At 43.3% G+C, this 19,250-nt stretch overlaps 1 protein-coding gene across 3 annotated transcripts in view; it reads left to right on the plus strand.

Moving 5' to 3' along the window:
* The first annotated feature begins 1,238 nt into the window (after nucleotides 1-1,238).
* Nucleotides 1,239-19,250, plus strand: part of Pcyt1b (phosphate cytidylyltransferase 1B, choline) — a 73,313-nt gene continuing 55,301 nt past the window's right edge. For 2 of the 3 annotated variants that reach the window (XM_042670210.1, XM_042670212.1), the window contains exon 1: nucleotides 1,246-1,468. In XM_042670210.1, coding sequence (XP_042526144.1) covers nucleotides 1,355-1,468 — 114 coding nt within the window. In that variant the 5' untranslated portion in view covers nucleotides 1,246-1,354. Of the gene's footprint in view, nucleotides 1,469-19,250 lie in introns of all 3 variants that reach the window. The other variant, XM_042670208.1, reaches the window with a different exon arrangement.

Here is a 19,250-nt window from a genome sequence, read left to right on the forward strand (position 1 = left end):
CCAAACTATAGCTGGAGGAAAAAAAATAAAAAGAAATAAGCACTTCTTAGAGATACCTTCTGTTTCATTTTCTAGTACACCTACTGCATCCTACCACCCCAAATCTTTCAAATACCAGTTACATTACTTAGGAATTTTGAGATCCTGAACAATTATTACTCTAAGCTGCAATTTCCTCTCCTGTAAAATGGGGATAATAGGCTCTACCTACTTGGTTTCTTAAGAAGATTAAATAATCTAGGTAAAGTGCTTAGCACTGTATCTGTACTTCATAAAAGCTAGTAATTATATATTTTTATTAACGTTAAACATGGGCATTTCACTAGAACAAATAAGTTTTTTAAGTTCTTTTGAGTTTTGCCAGAATGTTCCTCTTTTAACATTCTCTTTGGGATTTCAAACAACAACAACAACAACAAAACCTTTTCACAATCTGTGGGTGTTTTTGACAGTAGGATGCTTAGGAGATTGGATCGAGGATTGATAAAATGGGAGCAGCCCTTGGAATGATTAAACAACAAATTTCCTTGAGAGGCAAGAGTGGCTGACAGAGGAAGCAGTTGGGGAGGGTATTCAAAAGAAAATCTAACTCCTTCCAAGTTCCTCCTGGGCTCTATCAGGTCTTAGGGGATCTGCCAGTGTTTCTTGTCCTATGCCGCCCAGGAGATAAACTCTCAGTGGCCCACAGTGAATTTCCTGAGAGGCCAGCTAGTAGTTGGCACAGTGGATTTGGGCTCAAAAGTGTCTTTGTCTTTCAGGGTGACTCGGATTTAGCGAATATTCTGATCGCAGCACTTCCTACACTCAAACCAGGAACACGATCCTTCTTCAGTAGAGGTCTGCTGTGTTCTTTCTCCACGCGTCCCGGGTTGTTCAGAAAGGGGCTTTATCTTATCTGGGTCCCGCAGCCGGACAATCTTACTCAGAATATGTAAGGAGACCTTTGCAACTGAATTAAACAGAACAAACAAAAGCGGCAAGTTCGGGCAGTGGGTACCGCTGGTTAGCCAATAGGGCCCGGCCGCTTGCCGGTGGAGTGGTACTATGATGACAGTAGCCAACCAGCGCGCTCCATGCAAATGAGGATACTGTATCCGCACCAGACGCTCCAGTGCCTTTTGGTTGTTATAGTGATAAACTGAGGCCTTGCCTCTTGGCTTCTCAGCGAAAGAAAGGGGCGGCGTGGGGTGGGGGGTGGAGGGGTGTTTAACCTCTTTACTTCCCCCAGGGAAGACAGCAAAGAAGGAAAGAAGGGGGATGGGTAGGGGAGAGAAAAATACGTGACAAAGAAAACATTCTCTGCCTGGGAGGAGACTCTCAGAGGGTGTAGAGCTGGAGGGAGCATTCACTGGTCATGCCAGTACTTACTGATGCTGAGTCAGAAACAGGTATCCCAAAATCCCTTTCCAATGAGCCTCCCTCAGAAACCATGGAGGAAATAGAGCACACATGCCCACAGCCTCGACTGGTAAGTAAAGACAAAGGATGCAAATGTATGCGTGGCTATGGCACAAAAGAGTTCCTTATGTGCCCGCAGCCAGCAAGAAAAACGTTGCTTAGAGGATTTTCATGTAAATGAGAATGGAGCTACTGCCTAATTCTTCTCAGCTGTTTATACTTCGCTTCTATACCGGGTGCTTCTCTCAGCTTACAAAGCATTATTGTATGGCTGGGTAGGACACGGGCTGCGCTTGGGTATGCTGTGTTTTTGTGCTTTGGGAGGAGGGAACGAACGGCCTTTTTTTTTTTTTTTTTTTCTTCCTCTCCTTTTAGGTGTACGGTCGTATCTGGAGGTAAAAATCCTACAGTTTGCCGTTTTAAAATGGTTTTTCTCTTCACAAAGCTTGGAACGAGTCCCTTGTTAAGTTATCAATTTTTAGCTCAGGAATGATGCGGTCCTCAACTGGTTTGGGTGCCTGATGCCAATTTCGGGGCGGGGGGGGGGGGAGGGCGGGGGATGAAAGCGACATGGCAGCAAAACTTCCTCATTCATATGAAAATGTCAAAAATCAATAAGTCCAAATCCCTCAAGGGTGTCTTTCGAAATAAGGTGCATTTGAAATGACTCGGGAACATTTCCGGCAGTGTGTGTGTGGGGCTATCTATTCAGGTAGCGGAGAGCCCATTTCGAATGGGGATGCATGCCTTTAATGAGAGTGTGGAAACAGGGCGCTCCTAGCTTCCTTCACCTAATTTCATCAGTCTCTCTGCCTCGGGTCTGGATCCCTCAGGCAGATAAGAAGTTTGTTCCCAATCACTTTAGTGCCCTCAAGGAATAAAAACTACCAAATGGAGGGAGGTTCTGGGGGTTCTAAGGCTTGAAGTCTTGTAGTTTCACCTAGAGAGACCATTCTTTGAACCCCTAGATCCAAGAGATACACTAAGCCATCCCAAGTTTAAAGATGCAACGCTTTGATTGGCTGAAATGTTTGACCCTGGGAAGAGGTTTTTATTATAGAATTTTGTGCTGAAGCATTTTCTGAGAACCCTAAAAAATGAGAGCATACAGATTTTATAGAACTCTTATTTCTGAATAAAGATTAATAAGGGTTCAAAGACTGGCTTACAATAACTTCCTTAAAAGCAAGAAAGGAATTACATTCACTATGCTTTAATTTTTTTTTGTCTGTTGTGGGGTCTGATCTCTGGGCCTGAGCGCTGTCCCTCAGCTCTTCAGCTCAAGGCTAGCGCTCTACCACTTGAGCCATAGCACCACTTCCGGTTTTTTCTGTTAATGTGGTGCTGAGGAATCGAACCCAGGGCCTCATGCATGCAAGGCAAGCACTCCTCCACTGAGCCACCTTCCCAGCCCCATATGTTTTAAATTTTTAAAAATATATTTTTCCTAGGGCAGTTTACTATTCACTGCCTTTTCCACCTTTAGCCAGGTGCTGAATGACATACACAATATAGAATCTACATTCTTATGGGTCACGAACTATCTCAATAAGTTTGTTACTAAGGGATTCCTTTGAGCCACTAAACAACTCATGGTTTAGCACTGAAAAGTAAGCTTCTACAAGTATGTTACAAGATCTTCCAGAGTCTATTTCTGTGTACACACACACACACACACACACACACACACACACACACACACACACACAGGTAAGCGTGCCAGTCCTGGGGCTTGAACTCAGGGCCTGGAAACTGGCCCTGAGCTTTTGTGTTCAAGGCTAGTGGTCTTCTACTTGAGCCATAGCTCTACTTATGACTTTTTGGTGGCTAATTGGAGATTAGAATCTTATAAATTTTCCTGCCCAGGCTAGCTTTGAACTGCCCCAGATACTAGCTAGGATTACAGGTATGAGCCACTAGCACCTGGCTTCCCTGATTCTATTTTAGAAGACAATCAATGTTTGAATTTAAATAACATAGCTTCTTGACAGAGATAAAGGGCAAGGGAGAGGAAGGTATCATCCAGCTCTTTTTTTTTTTTTTTTGCCAGTCCTGAGGCTTGAACTTGAGGCCTAGGCACTGTCCCTAGGCTTCTTTTGCTCATTCTACCACTTGAGCCACAGTGCCACTTCCAGCTTTTTCTGTTTGTGTAGTACTGAGGAATCGAACCCAGGGCTTCATGCATGCAAGGCAAGCGCTCTACCGCTAAGCCACCTTCCCAGCCCAACATCCAGCTCCTACTTGTGTATCCTTTCAGCTTCCTGTGTCACTTCCTTTCCATCCCTTTCACCTTAGGTGTTTGGTTCCTGGGTTGGCCTGACTGACAGAGGTGAGCAGGACAGAGAAAAGCCAGGGAAGGAAGAAAGTTCAAATTGCTTTCCACTTTCACTTTCACCAGTTCACTCAGCCCAGTTAACTCACAAGAACCATGCCAAGTCCCCCCACAGTGTCCCCTTACCTCCCAGACGTGAGGAAACAGGTTCAGAGTGAATAAGTGGGAGCTCACCTTGGGACAGTTAGGAATTTAACACCTAAAAAGCATTACACACCTAAACAAGTAGGAGATCTTCCTCCTACCTACAGCATAGCAAACGCTTAAGTGAGATACATTATCTTTCTAACTTTTGATTGCTCTACTTTAAAGGGTATGCATGTGAAAGAAAGTTGAATAGTTCAATTATCTACTTTGATTTGAGAAGTTCTATGTTTTCATCATTACCTTGAGCTACAGAAAGTGGCTCTAGCCAGGTGCTGGAGGCTCTTGCCTGTAATCAGGAGGCTGAGATATGAGGATCTCGGGTTGAAGCCAGCATGGGAAGGAAAGTCCATGAGACTCTCCAATAAACCTCTCAGAAAAAGCCAGAAGTGGTGTTGTGGCTCAAGTGGTAGAATGCTAGCCTTAAGCAAAAAAAAGGAGCTCAGGGAGAGCACCCAAGCCCAGAGTTGAAGACCCAGGACTAGAAAAATAAAAGTGCCTTTTAAAAAATAGAAGCACAGAGGCTTATAATTTATAAACTACTAATTTTTTTTGAAGCACCTGATATCTCATGAACAAACTTTGATCAGTGTTGTTTTGGATGTAATCTAAATGTATATTTATGCATCGTAGAACAGCTTTTCCTTTGCCGTGGATCTTACTTAAATAACTGTTGACTTATACCTGAGAATTACAAAGTTTGTTGATGAACAGAATGAATGGCACATGGAAATGAGAGGTTCACATTTCTTTCTCTTTTTTTGTGTGTGTAGGTTTTGGGGTTTGCACTCAGGGCCTAGGAGCTGTCTTTGAGCCTCTTTGTGCTCAAGGCTAGCACTCTACCACTTGAACCATAGTGCCACTTCTGGTTTTCTGGTAGTTAATTAGAGATAAGAGTCTCATGGATTTTCCTGCCCAGGCTAGCTTTGGACTGTGATTCTCAGATCTCAGCCTCATGAGCAGCTAGGATTACAGGCATAAACCACCCATGCCCAGCACTTCATCTTTCAAATTTGATATATGCTTTCTTCCAACACCCATATCGCCCTGTCACATGTGGGTCACTGTGCCACAGCCATCAACAGACTGTGGCTGATTAACAATGGAAAAGACATGAAGGATTTCAGAGGGGCCTGCTTAGGAACGAAACTCTACACTTAGATTCCCCTTCAGTTATCAAGCCCTTTCTCTTATTTGTTGAAATTTGGGGGACAGTGGCATCACTGAATAAACAGAGTTTCAAACAATCTATATTTAGATCCCTGTAATTAGCCTATTTATAATGATATTGAAAACTCAATTGATTCATATTTCAAGGGGAAACTTTTCTGGAAGGAACTCATGTAGTTTTCCCAGTTGTCTTATTCCCCATTTAGTGGAAAATATAAGAACAGGAAGAAGGGGACTGGGACTATGGCTTAGTGGTAGAGTGCTTGCCTAGTATGCATGAAGCTCTGGGTTCGATTCCTCAGTACCATATAAACAGAAAAAGCTGGAAGTGGCGCTGTGGCTCAAGTGGTAGAGTGCTAGCCTTGAGCACAGAAGAGATCAGGTACAGTGCCCAGGCCTGGGTTTCAAGCTCCAGGATTGGGGGGCGGAAAAAAAAAAGAAGACAAAGAGGGGGAAATAGAATAAAACTACACTGCCAAAGAAATGGAAAGGCATAACAAAATTCATTAGGGTTTTATGATGGGACCTATTTTAAGAATGTCATTTTTTTGTTGGTCAAGGGGCTTCAACTCAGGGCTTGGGTGTTGTCCCTGAACTCTTTTGCTCAAGGCTAGCACTATACCACTTTGAGCCACAGCATGACTTCCAGTTTTTGAGTGGTTAATTGGACGTAAAAGTTTCACAGGGACTTTTCTGCCTGGGCTGGCTATGAACCGTGATCCTCAGATCTCAGCCTCCTAGGATTACAGGTGTGAGCCACCAGCGCCTGGCAAGAATGGCAAGAATGTCATCATTTTACCCTTATCACTTTACTATGGTGTTCTGCTTTGAGATTTTTGTTTTTTGGGGTTTTTTTTGGGTCCGGTCGTGGGGCCTGAACTCTGGGCCTGGGTGCTGTCCCTCAGCTCTTCAGCTCAAGGCTAGCGCTCTATCACTTGAGCCACAGTGCCACTTCCGGCTTTTTTCTTTTTGCTTATGTGGTACTCAGGAATCAAACCCAGGGCCTCATGCATGCAAGGCAAGCACTCTACCACTGAGCCACCTTCCCAGCCCCATGCTTTGAGATTTTTGTGTGTGAATGCCAGTAGTGGGGCTTGATTTCAGGGCCTCAAATTCTCACTCCACTTTTTTTTTTCCCAGTCCTGGAGCTTGAACTCAGGGCCTGGGCTCTGTCCCTGAGCCTCTCTGTGCTCAAGGCTAGCACTCTACCATTTGAGCCACAGTGCCACTTCTGGTTTTTGAGAGTTAATTGGAGAGAAGAGTCTCATAGACACTTTGTCCAGGCTGGCTTCAAACTGCGATCCTCGTATCTTCAGCCTCCTGAATCGTTAGGATTATAGGTATGAGCCACTGGCACCCAGCTTCACCCCACCCTCTTTTTGTGTGTATTTTTTGTCTTTTCCTTTTTGGTACTGGGGATAGAACCTAGAGCATTGCAAACTCTACTTAGTTAAACTCAAAACTGGTACTCTACCACTTGAGCCATACCTCTACTTCCTGAGTTTTGCTGCTTAACTGCATATAAGGGTCTTTCTGATTTGCTCAGGCTGCCTTTGAAACTCAATCCTCAGACATCAGACATTGAATACTTAGGATTATAGGTATGAGCCTCTAGGACTCAGCTTAAGATATTTCTGAGAATTTTTCTTTCTGTTATTAGGAATGTGTGTTCTCAACCATTGACTGGTTTTCTGTCCTTCAATATTTTTCTGATTACATATAATGCAAGGTGGCTCAGATACTTAACTGTGAAAAAGAAAAACATAGGAATTCCAGGTGCCAGTGGCTCACGCCTGTCATCCTTGCTACTCAGGAGGCTGAGAGCTGAGGATCATGGTTCAAACCCAGCCTGGACAGGAAAGTCCCAATGCGACTCATCTCCAATTAAGCACCAGAAAACTGGAAGTGGTGCTGTGGCTCCAAGTGGTAGAATGCTAGCCTTAAGTAGCAGAGCTCAGGGAAAGTGCCCAGCCCTGAGTTCGAGTCCCACAACGAACCAAAAAACAAAACAAAACAAAACAAAAACAGTGACCTTGGGTGATATAATAGCTCTCCTTGAAAACTTAACTCCTTTGGGATAGGGACTCTTTGTGGACATGAACTCTCCTCTATCTCCCCAAGTCTTTGATTGTGACTAGACAAATCCTCTGAGCTCAAAAGGGACTCCCCATAAACCCTTTCTAACAAGGGCCAGCCATCCTTAAAGCTGTCTGCTGGAGGATTTGTTTAATGACCTTGGTCAAGTTCTTCTAGTGGTGCATTCTACTGTCAGAAGGAAGTTGTAATTCTAGCCTGCAGTAGTTCCCTCCATGAAGATGAATGTGCTGCAGATCAACTGAGAAGACCTTGGAAATAAAACAAGGAGCTGGCTCAATATGCCACATTAGCAGGAGTTCATTTGGGGGATTTACTTCAAAGTGGAGCAGTGCCAAGAGACTGCTGTCTTGCAGAAGGTGCATTATGTCAGCTGGGATGGAGGATGCTCAGCCACTAGTACTGAGAAAGATGATTGGCTTTCCAGACATCAGTGACTTCCATTTCTCATATTACCATCTATTTAGCCACTAGAGCAGCATGCATTTCAATAAGAGATGCTTTTAAATGTGTTGTATTGTTGAAAACAAACAACCATGAGCTTCCTTAGGCATTTACTGTGGTCAACTGGAATTCTGCCCGAAGTTATTATTAGACATCTTCCCTCTGGTCTCTGTCCAAATGCAAATCCATTTCTTGCAGAGGGATAATAGTCAGGTGTATTAAGCATGGAATCAATGTATGCCTTTCTTCTATTCTTTCAAGATTGTCTTAAATTTTTAATTTTTATTGTTGTTATAAAGGGGATGTACAGAGGAGTTACAGTTTCAAGATTTTCTTCATCTTACTATTTCTCCAAACTCCCATTTGCCTAATACAGTACTAAATTCATTATGGAAGAAATAAGATGATATCAAATATTGTTTTATTTTAGTGTTTGGGCATATAGAAATCAAAGGAGTACATATGTCATCATTCAGGCAGTGAAGGGGATATAAAATATTCAGTAGCTGGGTGTCAGTGGCTCATATCTGTAATCCTAGCTACTCAGGAGGTTGAGATCTGAGGATTGAGGTTCAAAGCCAGCCTGGATAGGAAATTCTGTGAGACTCTTTTTTTTTGGGGGGGGGGGTCCAGTTGTGGGGCCTGAACTCTGGGCCTGGGCGCTATCCCTCAGCTCTTCAGCTCAAGGCTAGCGCTCTACCACTTGAGCCACAGTGGCACTCCCGGCTTTTTTCTTTTTGCGTATGTGGTGCTAAGGAATCGAACCCAGGGCCTCATGCATGCAAGGCAAGCGCTCTACCACTGAGCCACCTTCCCAGCCTCTCTGTGAGACTCTTATCTCCAGTTAACCAGAAGTAAAGCTGTGGCTCAAAGTGGTAGAGTGCTAGCCTTGAGCAAAAGAGCTCAGGGACAGTGCCCAGACTCTGAATTCAAGCCTCAGGACCAGCATATGAAGAAAGAAGAAGAGAAGGAAGGGTGGGAGTGGAGGGAGAGGGAGAAGGGAAAAAGAGAAAGTATCACTAGGTGCTAGTGGCTCCTGGTACTTAAGAGCTTTAGATCTGGAGGATCACAGTTTGAAGCCAGTATGGCAAGAAAACTTTGCTATACTCCCTCCCCATGCTGCATTGTCTAGGCAACCCTATTCCTTACCTCCTTTTCCATTTGGTATAAAAATAGGTAGATAGCTGGGTGCCGGTGGCTCATGCCTGTAATCCTAGCTACTCAAGAAGCTGAGATCTGAGGACCACGGTTCAAAGCCAGCCCAGGCAGGAAAGTCCATGAAACTCTTTTTTTTTTTTTTTTTGGGTCCGGTCATGGGGCCTGAACTCTGGTCCTGGGCGCTGTCCCTCAGCTCTTCAGCTCAAGGCTAGCGCTCTACCACTTGAGCCACAGCGCCACTTCCGGCTTTTTTCTTTTTGCTTATGTGGTGCTGAGGAATCGAACCCAGGGCCTCATGCTTGCAAGGCAAGCGCTTTACCACTGAGCCACCTTCCCAGCCCTCCATGAAACTCTTATCTCCAATAAACCACCAGAAAACCGGAAGTAGAGCTGTGGCTCAAGTGGTAGAGCAGTAGCCTTGAGCTGAAGAGCTGAGGGACAGCGCCCAGGCCGAGTTCAAGCCCCATGACCGACAAAAAATAAAATAAAAATAAAAATAGTTTGAATGATTGTATGATAAAACACTTTGGCAATCCGGTAATGTCTATAATCCCCTAGCTAATCAAGATGCTGAGATCTGAGGATTGCCATTCAAAGCTAACCTGGCCATGAAAGTTCGTGAAATTCCTATCTCCAGTTAACCAAAAATCTGGAAGTATAGTTGTGGCAGAGCACTAACCTTGAACAAAAAAATCTAAGGAACAGAGCTCAAGCTCTGAGTTCAAGCCCAAGTACCTGCACACACACACACACACACACACACACACACACACACACATACACACAGAGGCTAAATATTAATAATAAATGTCCACAGGGAACTTGGGAATTTTACATTAATGTTGTACAAACCACATTTGTCTTCTGCTTTATTCTTCAGGTGCTTTCTCAAAAAGATCAAAATTTATTCCAAGGGCTCAGTGGTAGAGCACTTGCCTTGCATGCATGAGGCCCTGGGTTCGAGTCCTCAGCACTACATAAGTAAAAAAGAAAAAAGCTGGAAGTGGCGCTGTGGCTCAAGTGGTAGAGCGTTAGCCCTGAGCTGAAGAGCTGAGGGACAGTGCCCAGGCCCAGAGTTAAGGCCCCACGACTGGACCCCCCCAAAAAATTATTCCAAATCTTATCTGGAGTAGTCTCTTAATTGTTTAAGAATATCTATGTTGCCAGGCGCTGGTGGCTCACGCCTGTAATCCTAGCTACTCAGGAGGCTGAGATCTGAGGATCGCGGTTCAAAGCCAGCCCGGGCAGGAGAGACCGTGAGACTCCTATCTCCAATAAACCACCAGAAAACCAGAAGTGGCGCTGTAGCTCAAGTGGTAGAGCGTTCGCCTTGAGCTGAAGAGCTGAGGGACAGCGCCCAGGCCCAGAGTTCAAGCCCCAAGACCGACAAAAAAAAAAAAAAAAAAAAGAATATCTATGTTGACTCTTCATGTAAAGAATAGCCTCCTGATTTATCTATTTCATATTACTGAAGTTTGATACATTGGTCTTTCTCTGAGGCATGGCAGTGGGACGTAGAACTTGAGCGTCTTTCTTTCTTTCTTTTTGTGCTGTCCTGGGGCTTGAACTCAGGGTCTGGACACTGTCTCTGAGCTTTTTTGCTCACAATTAGCAGTCTACTACTTGAGCCACAGCTGAACTTCTGGTTTTTTGGCGGTTCACTGGAGATAAGATTCTCATAGACTTTCCTGCCCAGGCTGGCTTTGAACCACTATCCTCAGATCTCAGCTTCCTGAGTAGTTAGGATTACAGGTGTAAGCCACTGGTGCCTGGCTTGAGGGTCTTAAGAGATGTTATCCATCTAAGCTTAATACTTGGAGTTACAGCCTGGCAATAGGACAGACCGTTGTCCTGAAACTCGAGTCTTTAGCTGGTACCTCCACAAAGCTTCTCAGTTGACCCTTAGGGAAATAAATGTAGAAAAGGGGTTATTCTCTCTGATCACCAGGGGCAGGACGAAAAAGAAGAAAGCAAGGAAGGTAGGCAAGCAAGCTAGGCCTATTTTCTTCCAATAATCTCCCAGGTAACAGCCTCCACCTTACAAGAGTCTGATTACCCGTTGCCGGCCTCAGACCATAGTATTATTGTTTTAACATTCCTATCTTCCTCTTTATCCCAGCATGAACCAGGTTGTATGGGAGGCTGGGGAAGCTGACCTTACTTGAGGATAAAAAGACAGTTTAGCACTCAATGATCTTGAAGGCCAACTTGAAAACACAATGATTAGAAAATAAAGCAGCGAGCCCTGGTAGTGTGAGCCTGTGTAATAATGTCAGGGCCACACGGGGCTAGCCTATTGAGTAGGATTCATTTTCATATAATCTCCTCCCTCCCATCAAAGTCTTTAACTTGGTGTTTTTTGTTTTCCATTCAGTAATTCATGTGCACTAAACCTGACATCAGTGTAAAAGGGTGCCTTGGGTTATTGAAACTGGCATTTAAGAAAAATAACAGCCAGGCACAGGTGGCTTATACTTATAATTCTAGCTCCTCAGGGGGTTGAAATCTGGAGGATCGTGGTTCAAGGCCGGTGGTAATGTTTCCTAGATTCCATCTCCAAATAACCAGCAATAAAGCAAGGCTGTAGACATGGCCTAAGTGGTAGAGTGCTTAGTAAATGTGAGGCCCTGAGTTCAAACCTCAGGAAAAGAAAGTGAGAGAGAGAGAGAGAGATCGACAAGAGGTTAATAGAAACATGAATGATGCGTACTGTCTATTGCCAACTGAATGATATTGAAAGCCCATTCCTGGTACCTGTGGGCATTTGTGCTTCATCTGTAGTGTGTCTAACATTGACTACAGGTACAGTCACATAAGAAAAAAGTGAATGTGGGGCGCTGGTGGCTCACACCTGTAATCTTAGCTACTCTGGAGGCTGAGATCTAAGAATCACGGTTTGAAGCCAGCCCAGGCAGAAAAGTCCCTGTGAGATTCTTATCTCCAATTAATCACCTAAAAACCAGAAGTAGAAGCTGTGGTTCAAAGTGGTAGAGTGCTAGCCTTGAGAAAAAGAGCTCAGGGATAGTGCCCAGGTTCTGAGTTCAAGTCCATGATCGACAAAAATTTCATTGTACCTCCAAACAGTTTAGCTAATAGGTAATTGTTACATGTGTGGTACAAGACTAGAGGTCTCGCTCATTATTTTCTATAGGCAATGAGGAAATGGAACAATTGTGTGGTTACCATGTTCAATGTTCTAGGTATCAAATTTAAATACAATATAGATCCATGAAATAATATTCCTAATGTTATAAAAATGTCTAGAATAGTTATTTCCCAAAGATCAGACAGATACTAACCAGTTAAGCTGGGATTTAAAATTAGATATGACCTCTAAAACATCTGCTTCCCATAACACACAGTTTGCAGACACCAGTGAGCCAAGACTCAAGCCCCTAGGTAACTGCGAAGCAAGATTTGGTTGTATTTTTGATGGTACTGGTATTTGAACTCAGGGTTTTGTGCTTGCTGTGCAGGTGTTCTACTACTTCAGTTATGCTTCCATCCCTGTAACTTTCCTATGTCACATCCTCCATTTTCAGGACTAGGAGTACATAATCAATCCAATGTTGAAGCTTTTTTATAGTAAAATCACACATTCAAAGTAAAATAAGTGTATTTTTTTTTTGTCGGTCGTGGGACTTGAACTCTGGGCCTGGGCGCTGTCCCTCAGCTCTTCAGCTCAAGGCGAGCGCTCTACCCCTTGAGCTACAGCGCCACTTCCGGTTTTCTGGTGGTTTATTGGAGATAGGAGTCTCACGCTCTCTCCTGCCTGGGCTGGCTTTGAACCACGATCCTCAGATCTCAGCCTCCTGAGTAGCTAGGATTACAGGCGTGAGCCACCAGCGCCCGGCTATTTTTTTTTTTTTTTCAGTGCTAGGGATCAAACCCAGAGCCTTGCACATTACTAGGCAAACACTCTACCACTGAGCTACATCCTTAACCTCAAAATTTTTTGAGTCAAGGTCTTGCTATGTAGCTCAAGCTGGCTTTGACCTTTCAATCCTCCTTTTGCTTCTTCAGTGCTGGGATTACAGGTGTGCCATCACACCTGGCTCCAGAATAATTATTCTTTTTTTTTTTTGTTGGTCGTGGGGCTTGAACTCTGGGCCTGGGCGCTGTCCCTCAGCTCTTCAGCTCAAGGCGAGCGCTCTACCACTTGAGCTACAGCGCCACTTCCGGTTTTCTGGTGGTTTATTGGAGATAAGAGTCTCACGGTCTCTCTTGCCCAGGCTGGCTTTGAACTGCAATCCTCAGAGCTCAGCCTCCTGAGTAGCTAGGATTACAGGCGTGAGCCACCAGCGCCCGGCTCCAGAATAATTATTCTTAACCCAGTCATTCCTCATCTATGAAATTTGTACATATGACCACCCATGCCCTCATTACCATTAGATTCTTTTTAGAAGTATTATTCATAACAATCACAACTGGAAACTAAGAAATTATATTTTCACAATGCAATGCTATATAGTAATGACAATGAAGAATGTACAACTTGCTGGGCTGGGAAGGTGGCTCAGTGGTAGAGCGCTTGCCTTGCATGCATGAGGCCCTGGGTTTGATTCCTCAGCTCCACATAAGCAAAAAGAAAAAAGCTGGAAGTGGTGCTGTGGCTCAAGTGGTAGAGCGCTAGCCTTGAGCTGAAGAGCTGAGGGACAGCGCCCAGGCCCAGAGTTCAGGCCCCCCCCCCAAAAAAAAAAACAAACAAAAAAAGAATGTACAACTTGCATAAATGTGAATGCATCTTGCAAACATAATATTGGATGAAAGAAACAATACAAAATAGTATGCACTGTTTGATTTCGTTTTCATAAAAAATAAAAACAGAAAGCTGGGCATTGGTGGCTCACCCCTGTAATCCTAGCTATTCAGAAAGCTGAGATTTGAGGATCAAGGTTTAAAGCCAGTCTAAGCAGGAAAGTCTATGAGAATCTTACTTCCAATTAATCACCAAAAAGCTGAAAGTGGAGCTGTGGCTCAAGTGTTAGAGCACCAGCCTTGACTGAAAAAAGCTCAGAGACAGTATCTAGGCTCTGAGTTCAAGAGCCAGCACCAGTACAAAAGAAATAAGTAAAAATAGAGGCAGAGGGCATCTGTGATACAAAAGTCAGCAAATGAGATGTATAAGTCGTTATGTCGAAAAACAAACTTTACAACTTTGGCGAGGGGGGGCGGGGGGGGGGAGATGGGAAGGGATGGGAAGGGGAAACAGGAGGCAACAATGCTTGATAAGAAATGTACTCATAGGGGGCTGGGAAGGTGGCTCAGTGGTAGAGTGCTTGCCTTGCATGCCTGAGGCCCTGGGTTTGATTCCTCAGCACCACATAAGCAGAAAAAGCCGGAAGTGGCACTGTGGCTCAAGTGGTAGAGTGCTAGCCTTGAGCTGAAGAGCTGAGGGACAGCACCCAGGCCCAGAGTTCAGGCCCCATGACAGGACCCAAAAAAAAAAAAAAAAAGAAATGTACTCATTATCTTGCCCATGTAATTGTTACCCCTCTGTATGGTATTTTCACAATTAAAAAAAAAAAAAGAAGAGGCATGGGATGGATGGCTGTCCATAGCTGGTTACTTGATCTGGATGCTATGTGTACTGAGTTTAAGAGAGTTCATTAAGTCACACATTTAGGGTATGTAATTTCTTTACTTATTTTCTTGTTGGTTATGGGGCTTGAACTCAGGGCCTGAGCACTTGAACCACAGCTCCACTTCCGGTTTGCTGGTGTCTTATTGGAGAGTCTCATGGACTTTCCTGTCTGGGCTTGCTTTGAACCATGATCCTCAGATCTCAGCCTCCTGAGTAGTTAGGATGCCAGTCGTGTGAGCCTCTGGCACCCAGTGGTATAATTTCTTGTATGTATATTACTCTGTGGTACAAAGTTAAGATATGCTCACCATATTTCCCATTTCCAAATGATCCTGGTGATCCAAAAGATAACCCTTCTGAAGAGTTATGTTACAAACTACTGCTTAGTAGGTTGTAAAAGCCATCTTAGTGTTAAGTATATTCAGATACTCCCAAATAGAGCCTAGGAGAGTCATAAACTAAACCTGCCATACTTCTAGGGCCCATTCAGCCAGGTTATCTGTGAATTAAAATCCATGATCCTCAACTTATATGCTTTATCTAAAAATAACTCAGCCTTGTAGTCAGTTTCTAGGCTCAGAAGGAGTTGTAGTGAAGTGATTAGCTAGCAAGAGGGCCTCAGAATAATCTTACTACAGGGCTAATTCTAGAAAGCAACAGACTCTGAGCCACCCTATCAAGTTCTTAGAAGGAGAGAACAGAAGAGCTGTAATAAAAGCCGTTAGAAGCCTCCTTGTATCTACCTGTCCCTACATGAAATCTGGTTAAATTAATCTACTTTACTTCCCAATCTCCTGGGGTTGGACATCTGAGGGACATTTAGAGAGTCAATGGAAGACACATTATGAAAAGAAGACAGAAAGGCACTTCTCAAGTGCATGGGAGATCAGGCATCCGAGGTTAAAGCCATCATATCATTGGCCCTTGAATCATTGCCCCATTAAACAATATACTCTGTGTTAAAGAAGTCATCCATTTTACAGAACACGTCTTCTTTGGGCTGTCACTACTTTAGTGGCTCAGCAAAAAGAAATTTTATTATGGAAATAGAATCTAGCAAATACTTCAGGCTGAGACACGTTAGAAATATCTGTATTTCCATCCGACTGTATTACAAACCTCCCACACTGCATAATTTTGTCTAATGCGTGTTTCTTCCAATCTTCAGCAATGTTTTCTATATGTCTTCTAAATATATTTGCTGACAAAAGAATGCATTTTAGTTTGACATCCATTTTTTTTTTCCCTACACGTTAGAGAAGCCAGTTTTACTGTGGTGCAAAACAGATGTTTCTGTAATAGTATGGGACTTTTGTTCTTTTCCCCATTGAACTACAGGAACCTCAACACAAGGTTTGTAAACCTTCATCATTACATGTAATGGTATTTTGTGGTGGCATATGGGATTGAAGATTACATGACTTGGAACACTGAAACTTGAATCACAGGGATTTGTTTGTCTTCATGTTCTGATACTTCATTTTAGAGTATTATAATAAGGCCATTAGCTTCCCACTCTCATTAGCTAATATCTTAAGGCACAATGTATGTTTAAGGTGAAGTTTAACGCGAAGGGTAGCAGATTTGCAAATAGTCTTCCGTATGATAATTTTCTGTTCAGCTGTCTTCTTGGCAGAGGAGATTAGGCTGTCATTCATTGCCCATACCTGATGGGGTAGCTGAGGCAGAACTCATACAGGGAATAATAGAAGGGTCAATTCGGCTCTTTCCTTACTGTTCATCTGTGCTTGGATTATCTTTGCTTTTCTATTTCATTGCAGGAAATGTTTTAAGCCACTTGCTGATCTGATGAGCATTGGTTTAATTAATGCTAGACATTTCTCGAGGCCCAGAAAACTGTAATGTAGTACAATATGATGAAACCAAATAAACGGCCATGTCACTCACCTGACTTGTACATTCCCTTTAAGATCCCCTGTATACTTTATGGTGACAGAGACAGGGTGCCAGTATAAACCCACAAGCTTGAGTCAGACATTAGCAACAGTGAGAATCACCATAACTATAAGCCTGAGTGTTGTTCTCCATCTTGCCCATTCCCACATTAGAAGATACTGTCCTAGATATTCTAAATCTTGCCTTTGGGCAAGAACTACATTTACAGCCTGCATGTTTGGCTCCTTGTAGAAATGATTTTTTTTTTCCTGTGGAACTCTGCCTTGCATCAGGGTGTTATAAATCAAACAAAGCAAACCAGACTCTGTCAGAAAGCTGTTGCTCAATATATAGATGGCACTACAGTGTCACCTAGCATGCCTTTTAAGATTGGCACCATAGGAAGGAATCCTTCCAGAACTCAGCATCAGGAAATGCTGTGCTTTTCCTCAATAACTTTTTTTTGTGTGCTTGGTCATTAGGCTTGAACTCAGGGCCTGGGCGCTGTCTCTGACCTTTTTTGCTCAAGGCTAGTCTCTACCACTTAGAGCCACAGCACCACTTCTGGTTTTCTGGTGGTTAACTGGAGATAAGTCTCAGACTTTCCTGGCTGGGCTAGCTTTGAACTGCAATTTTCAGATCTCAGCCTCCTGAGTAGCTAGGATTACCAGTATGAGCTACCAGCACCAGGCTCAATGCCTTTTTCTTTTCTTTCTTTCTTTTTTTGGATTTTTGTTTGTTTGTTTGTTTGAATTCAGGTTTTGTGCTTGCTAGCTATCTTAGCCTTCAGTAGCTTTTTTTTTTTTAAGTAATGTTAACTTTATTCTCCTCTTTGCTACAACTCTATTGCTCTAAAATGTTTAGAAGCATGATATCTATTCCTGTATGGTTATTATACTCTTGGACTCTGCCCCTCTCTCTCTCTCTCTCTCTCTCTCTGTCTTTCTGTCTCTTTCTCTCTCTCCCTCTCTGTGCAAGAGATGGAACTCAGGGCCTCAACCATTCTAAATAAGCACTCTTCCACCCAGCTCCTCACTTATGATTAAAAACAATACCCCAGGGCTGACAATGTGGCTTAGTGGTAGAGTGCTTGCCTAGCATGCATGAAACCCTGGGTTTGAGTCCCCAGTACCACATACACAGAAAAAGCCAGAAGTGGTACTGTGGCTCAAGTAGTAGAGTGCTAGCCTTGAGCAAAAGAAGCTCAGGGACAGTGCCCAGGCCCCGAGTTCAAGCCCCAGGACTGGCAAAAAGAAAAAGAAAGAGATTTGGGGGAAAAGGAAGGTAAGACACAAATATGATATATGATTATTGTTAGTATTCATTATGAAGTCTTTAGGCTCAACTGCCTAAAGGGAAAAAAGGCAATTTAGGATATGGAATTTATTTTCTTGAGACAAAGATTATTTTATAATAGTACTATCACTCATGCATGTTATGAAACTAAGACACTATTAATTATAAGCAGCACTTACAATGCGCAACAATGGCCAACAGATAATATTTATGGGAAGACAGGTCCTAATTTCAGAGATGTTAAAATATGAGAGAGAAATGTAAATGTTACACTCAATGAAATATGACTATATCTATAGTAAGAGGCGTCTTCTAGCTATTTAAAATGACTGTTATAGGGTTCCAAAGTAACTGCAATGGAGCAATTCAGTTTATGGACAGTCGTGTTTTAAGGAAGCGCACATCCCATAGCATAATAAAAAATTTTGGACCCTTGATCTCCAGAAAGGTAGAAATTACTAGTTGGATTTACATGCAGATGTTTTCACATTGGTTTAAAAAAACCAAAAAACCAAAAAACAAAAAACAAGCCAGGCGCCGGTGGCTCATGCCTGTAATCCTAGCTACTCAGGAGGCTGAGATCTGAGGACTGCAGTTCAAAGCCAGCCTGGGCAGGAAAGTCTGTAAGACTCTTATCTCCAATTAACCACCAGAAAAGCAGAAATGGCACTGTGGCTCAAGTGATAGCGCACTAGCCTTGAGCTGAAGAGCTGAGGGACAGTACCCAGGCCCAGAGCTCAAGCCCCATGACTGACAAAAAAATTAATTTAATTAAAAAAATTAACAACAAAATGTAGAGAGATGGGAATGTGGCTTAGTGGTAGAGTGCTTGCCTAGCATGCAGGAAGCCCTGGGTTCAATTCCTCAGCACCACATAAACAGAAAAAGCCCCAAATGGTACTGTGATTCAAGTGGTAGAGTGCCAGCCTTGAGCAAAAGAAGCTCAGAGACAGTGCCCAGGCCCTGAGTTCAAGCCCCAGGACTGGCAAAAAATAAAAATAAAAAATAAAAAATGGAGTTCTACCGGATGCTGGCGGCTCATGTCTGTGATCCTAGATACCGAGGAGGCTAAGATCTAAGGATTGCAGGTCAGAGCCAGTCTGGGCAGTAAAGTCCATGAGACTCTTATCTCCAATTAACCATCAGAAAACCAGGATGTGGCACTGTAACTCAAACTAATAGAGAGCAAAAGGGCTCAAGGATAGCACCTAGACCCAGTGTTGAAGTCCCAAGACATACATACATACATACATAAATAAATAAATAAACATATAAAAAATAGGACTAGGAAGGTGGCTCAGTGGTAGAGCGCTTGCCTTGCATGCATGAGGCCCTGGGTTCCATTCCTCAGCACCACATAAGCAAACAAGAAAAAAACCGGTAGTGGCGCTGTGGCTCAAGTGGTAGAGTGCTAGCCTTGAGCTGAAGAGCTGAGGGACAGCACCCAGGCCCAGAGTTCAGGCCCCATGATCAGACCAAAAAAAAAAGCAAAAGAAAAAAAGAAAAGAAAAAGAAAAAGCCGGAAGTAGTGCTGTGACTCAAGTGGTAGAGCGCTAGCCTTGAGCTGAAGAGCTGAGGAACAGCGCCTCGACCCAGAGTTCAGGCCCCACAACCGACTAACAAAAAAAAAAAAAAAAATAAAATATATATATATATATATATAAAATAATATATAAATAAGTAAATGGAGTTCATAGCTAGATGTGAATGTTTGTATTCCCAGTGCTGAGGAGG

The sequence above is a fragment of the Dipodomys spectabilis genome, unplaced genomic scaffold (assembly GCF_019054845.1).
Source record: "Dipodomys spectabilis isolate Male_0828 unplaced genomic scaffold, ASM1905484v1 ptg000526l, whole genome shotgun sequence".
NCBI classification, from domain to species: Eukaryota; Metazoa; Chordata; class Mammalia; order Rodentia; family Heteromyidae; genus Dipodomys; species Dipodomys spectabilis.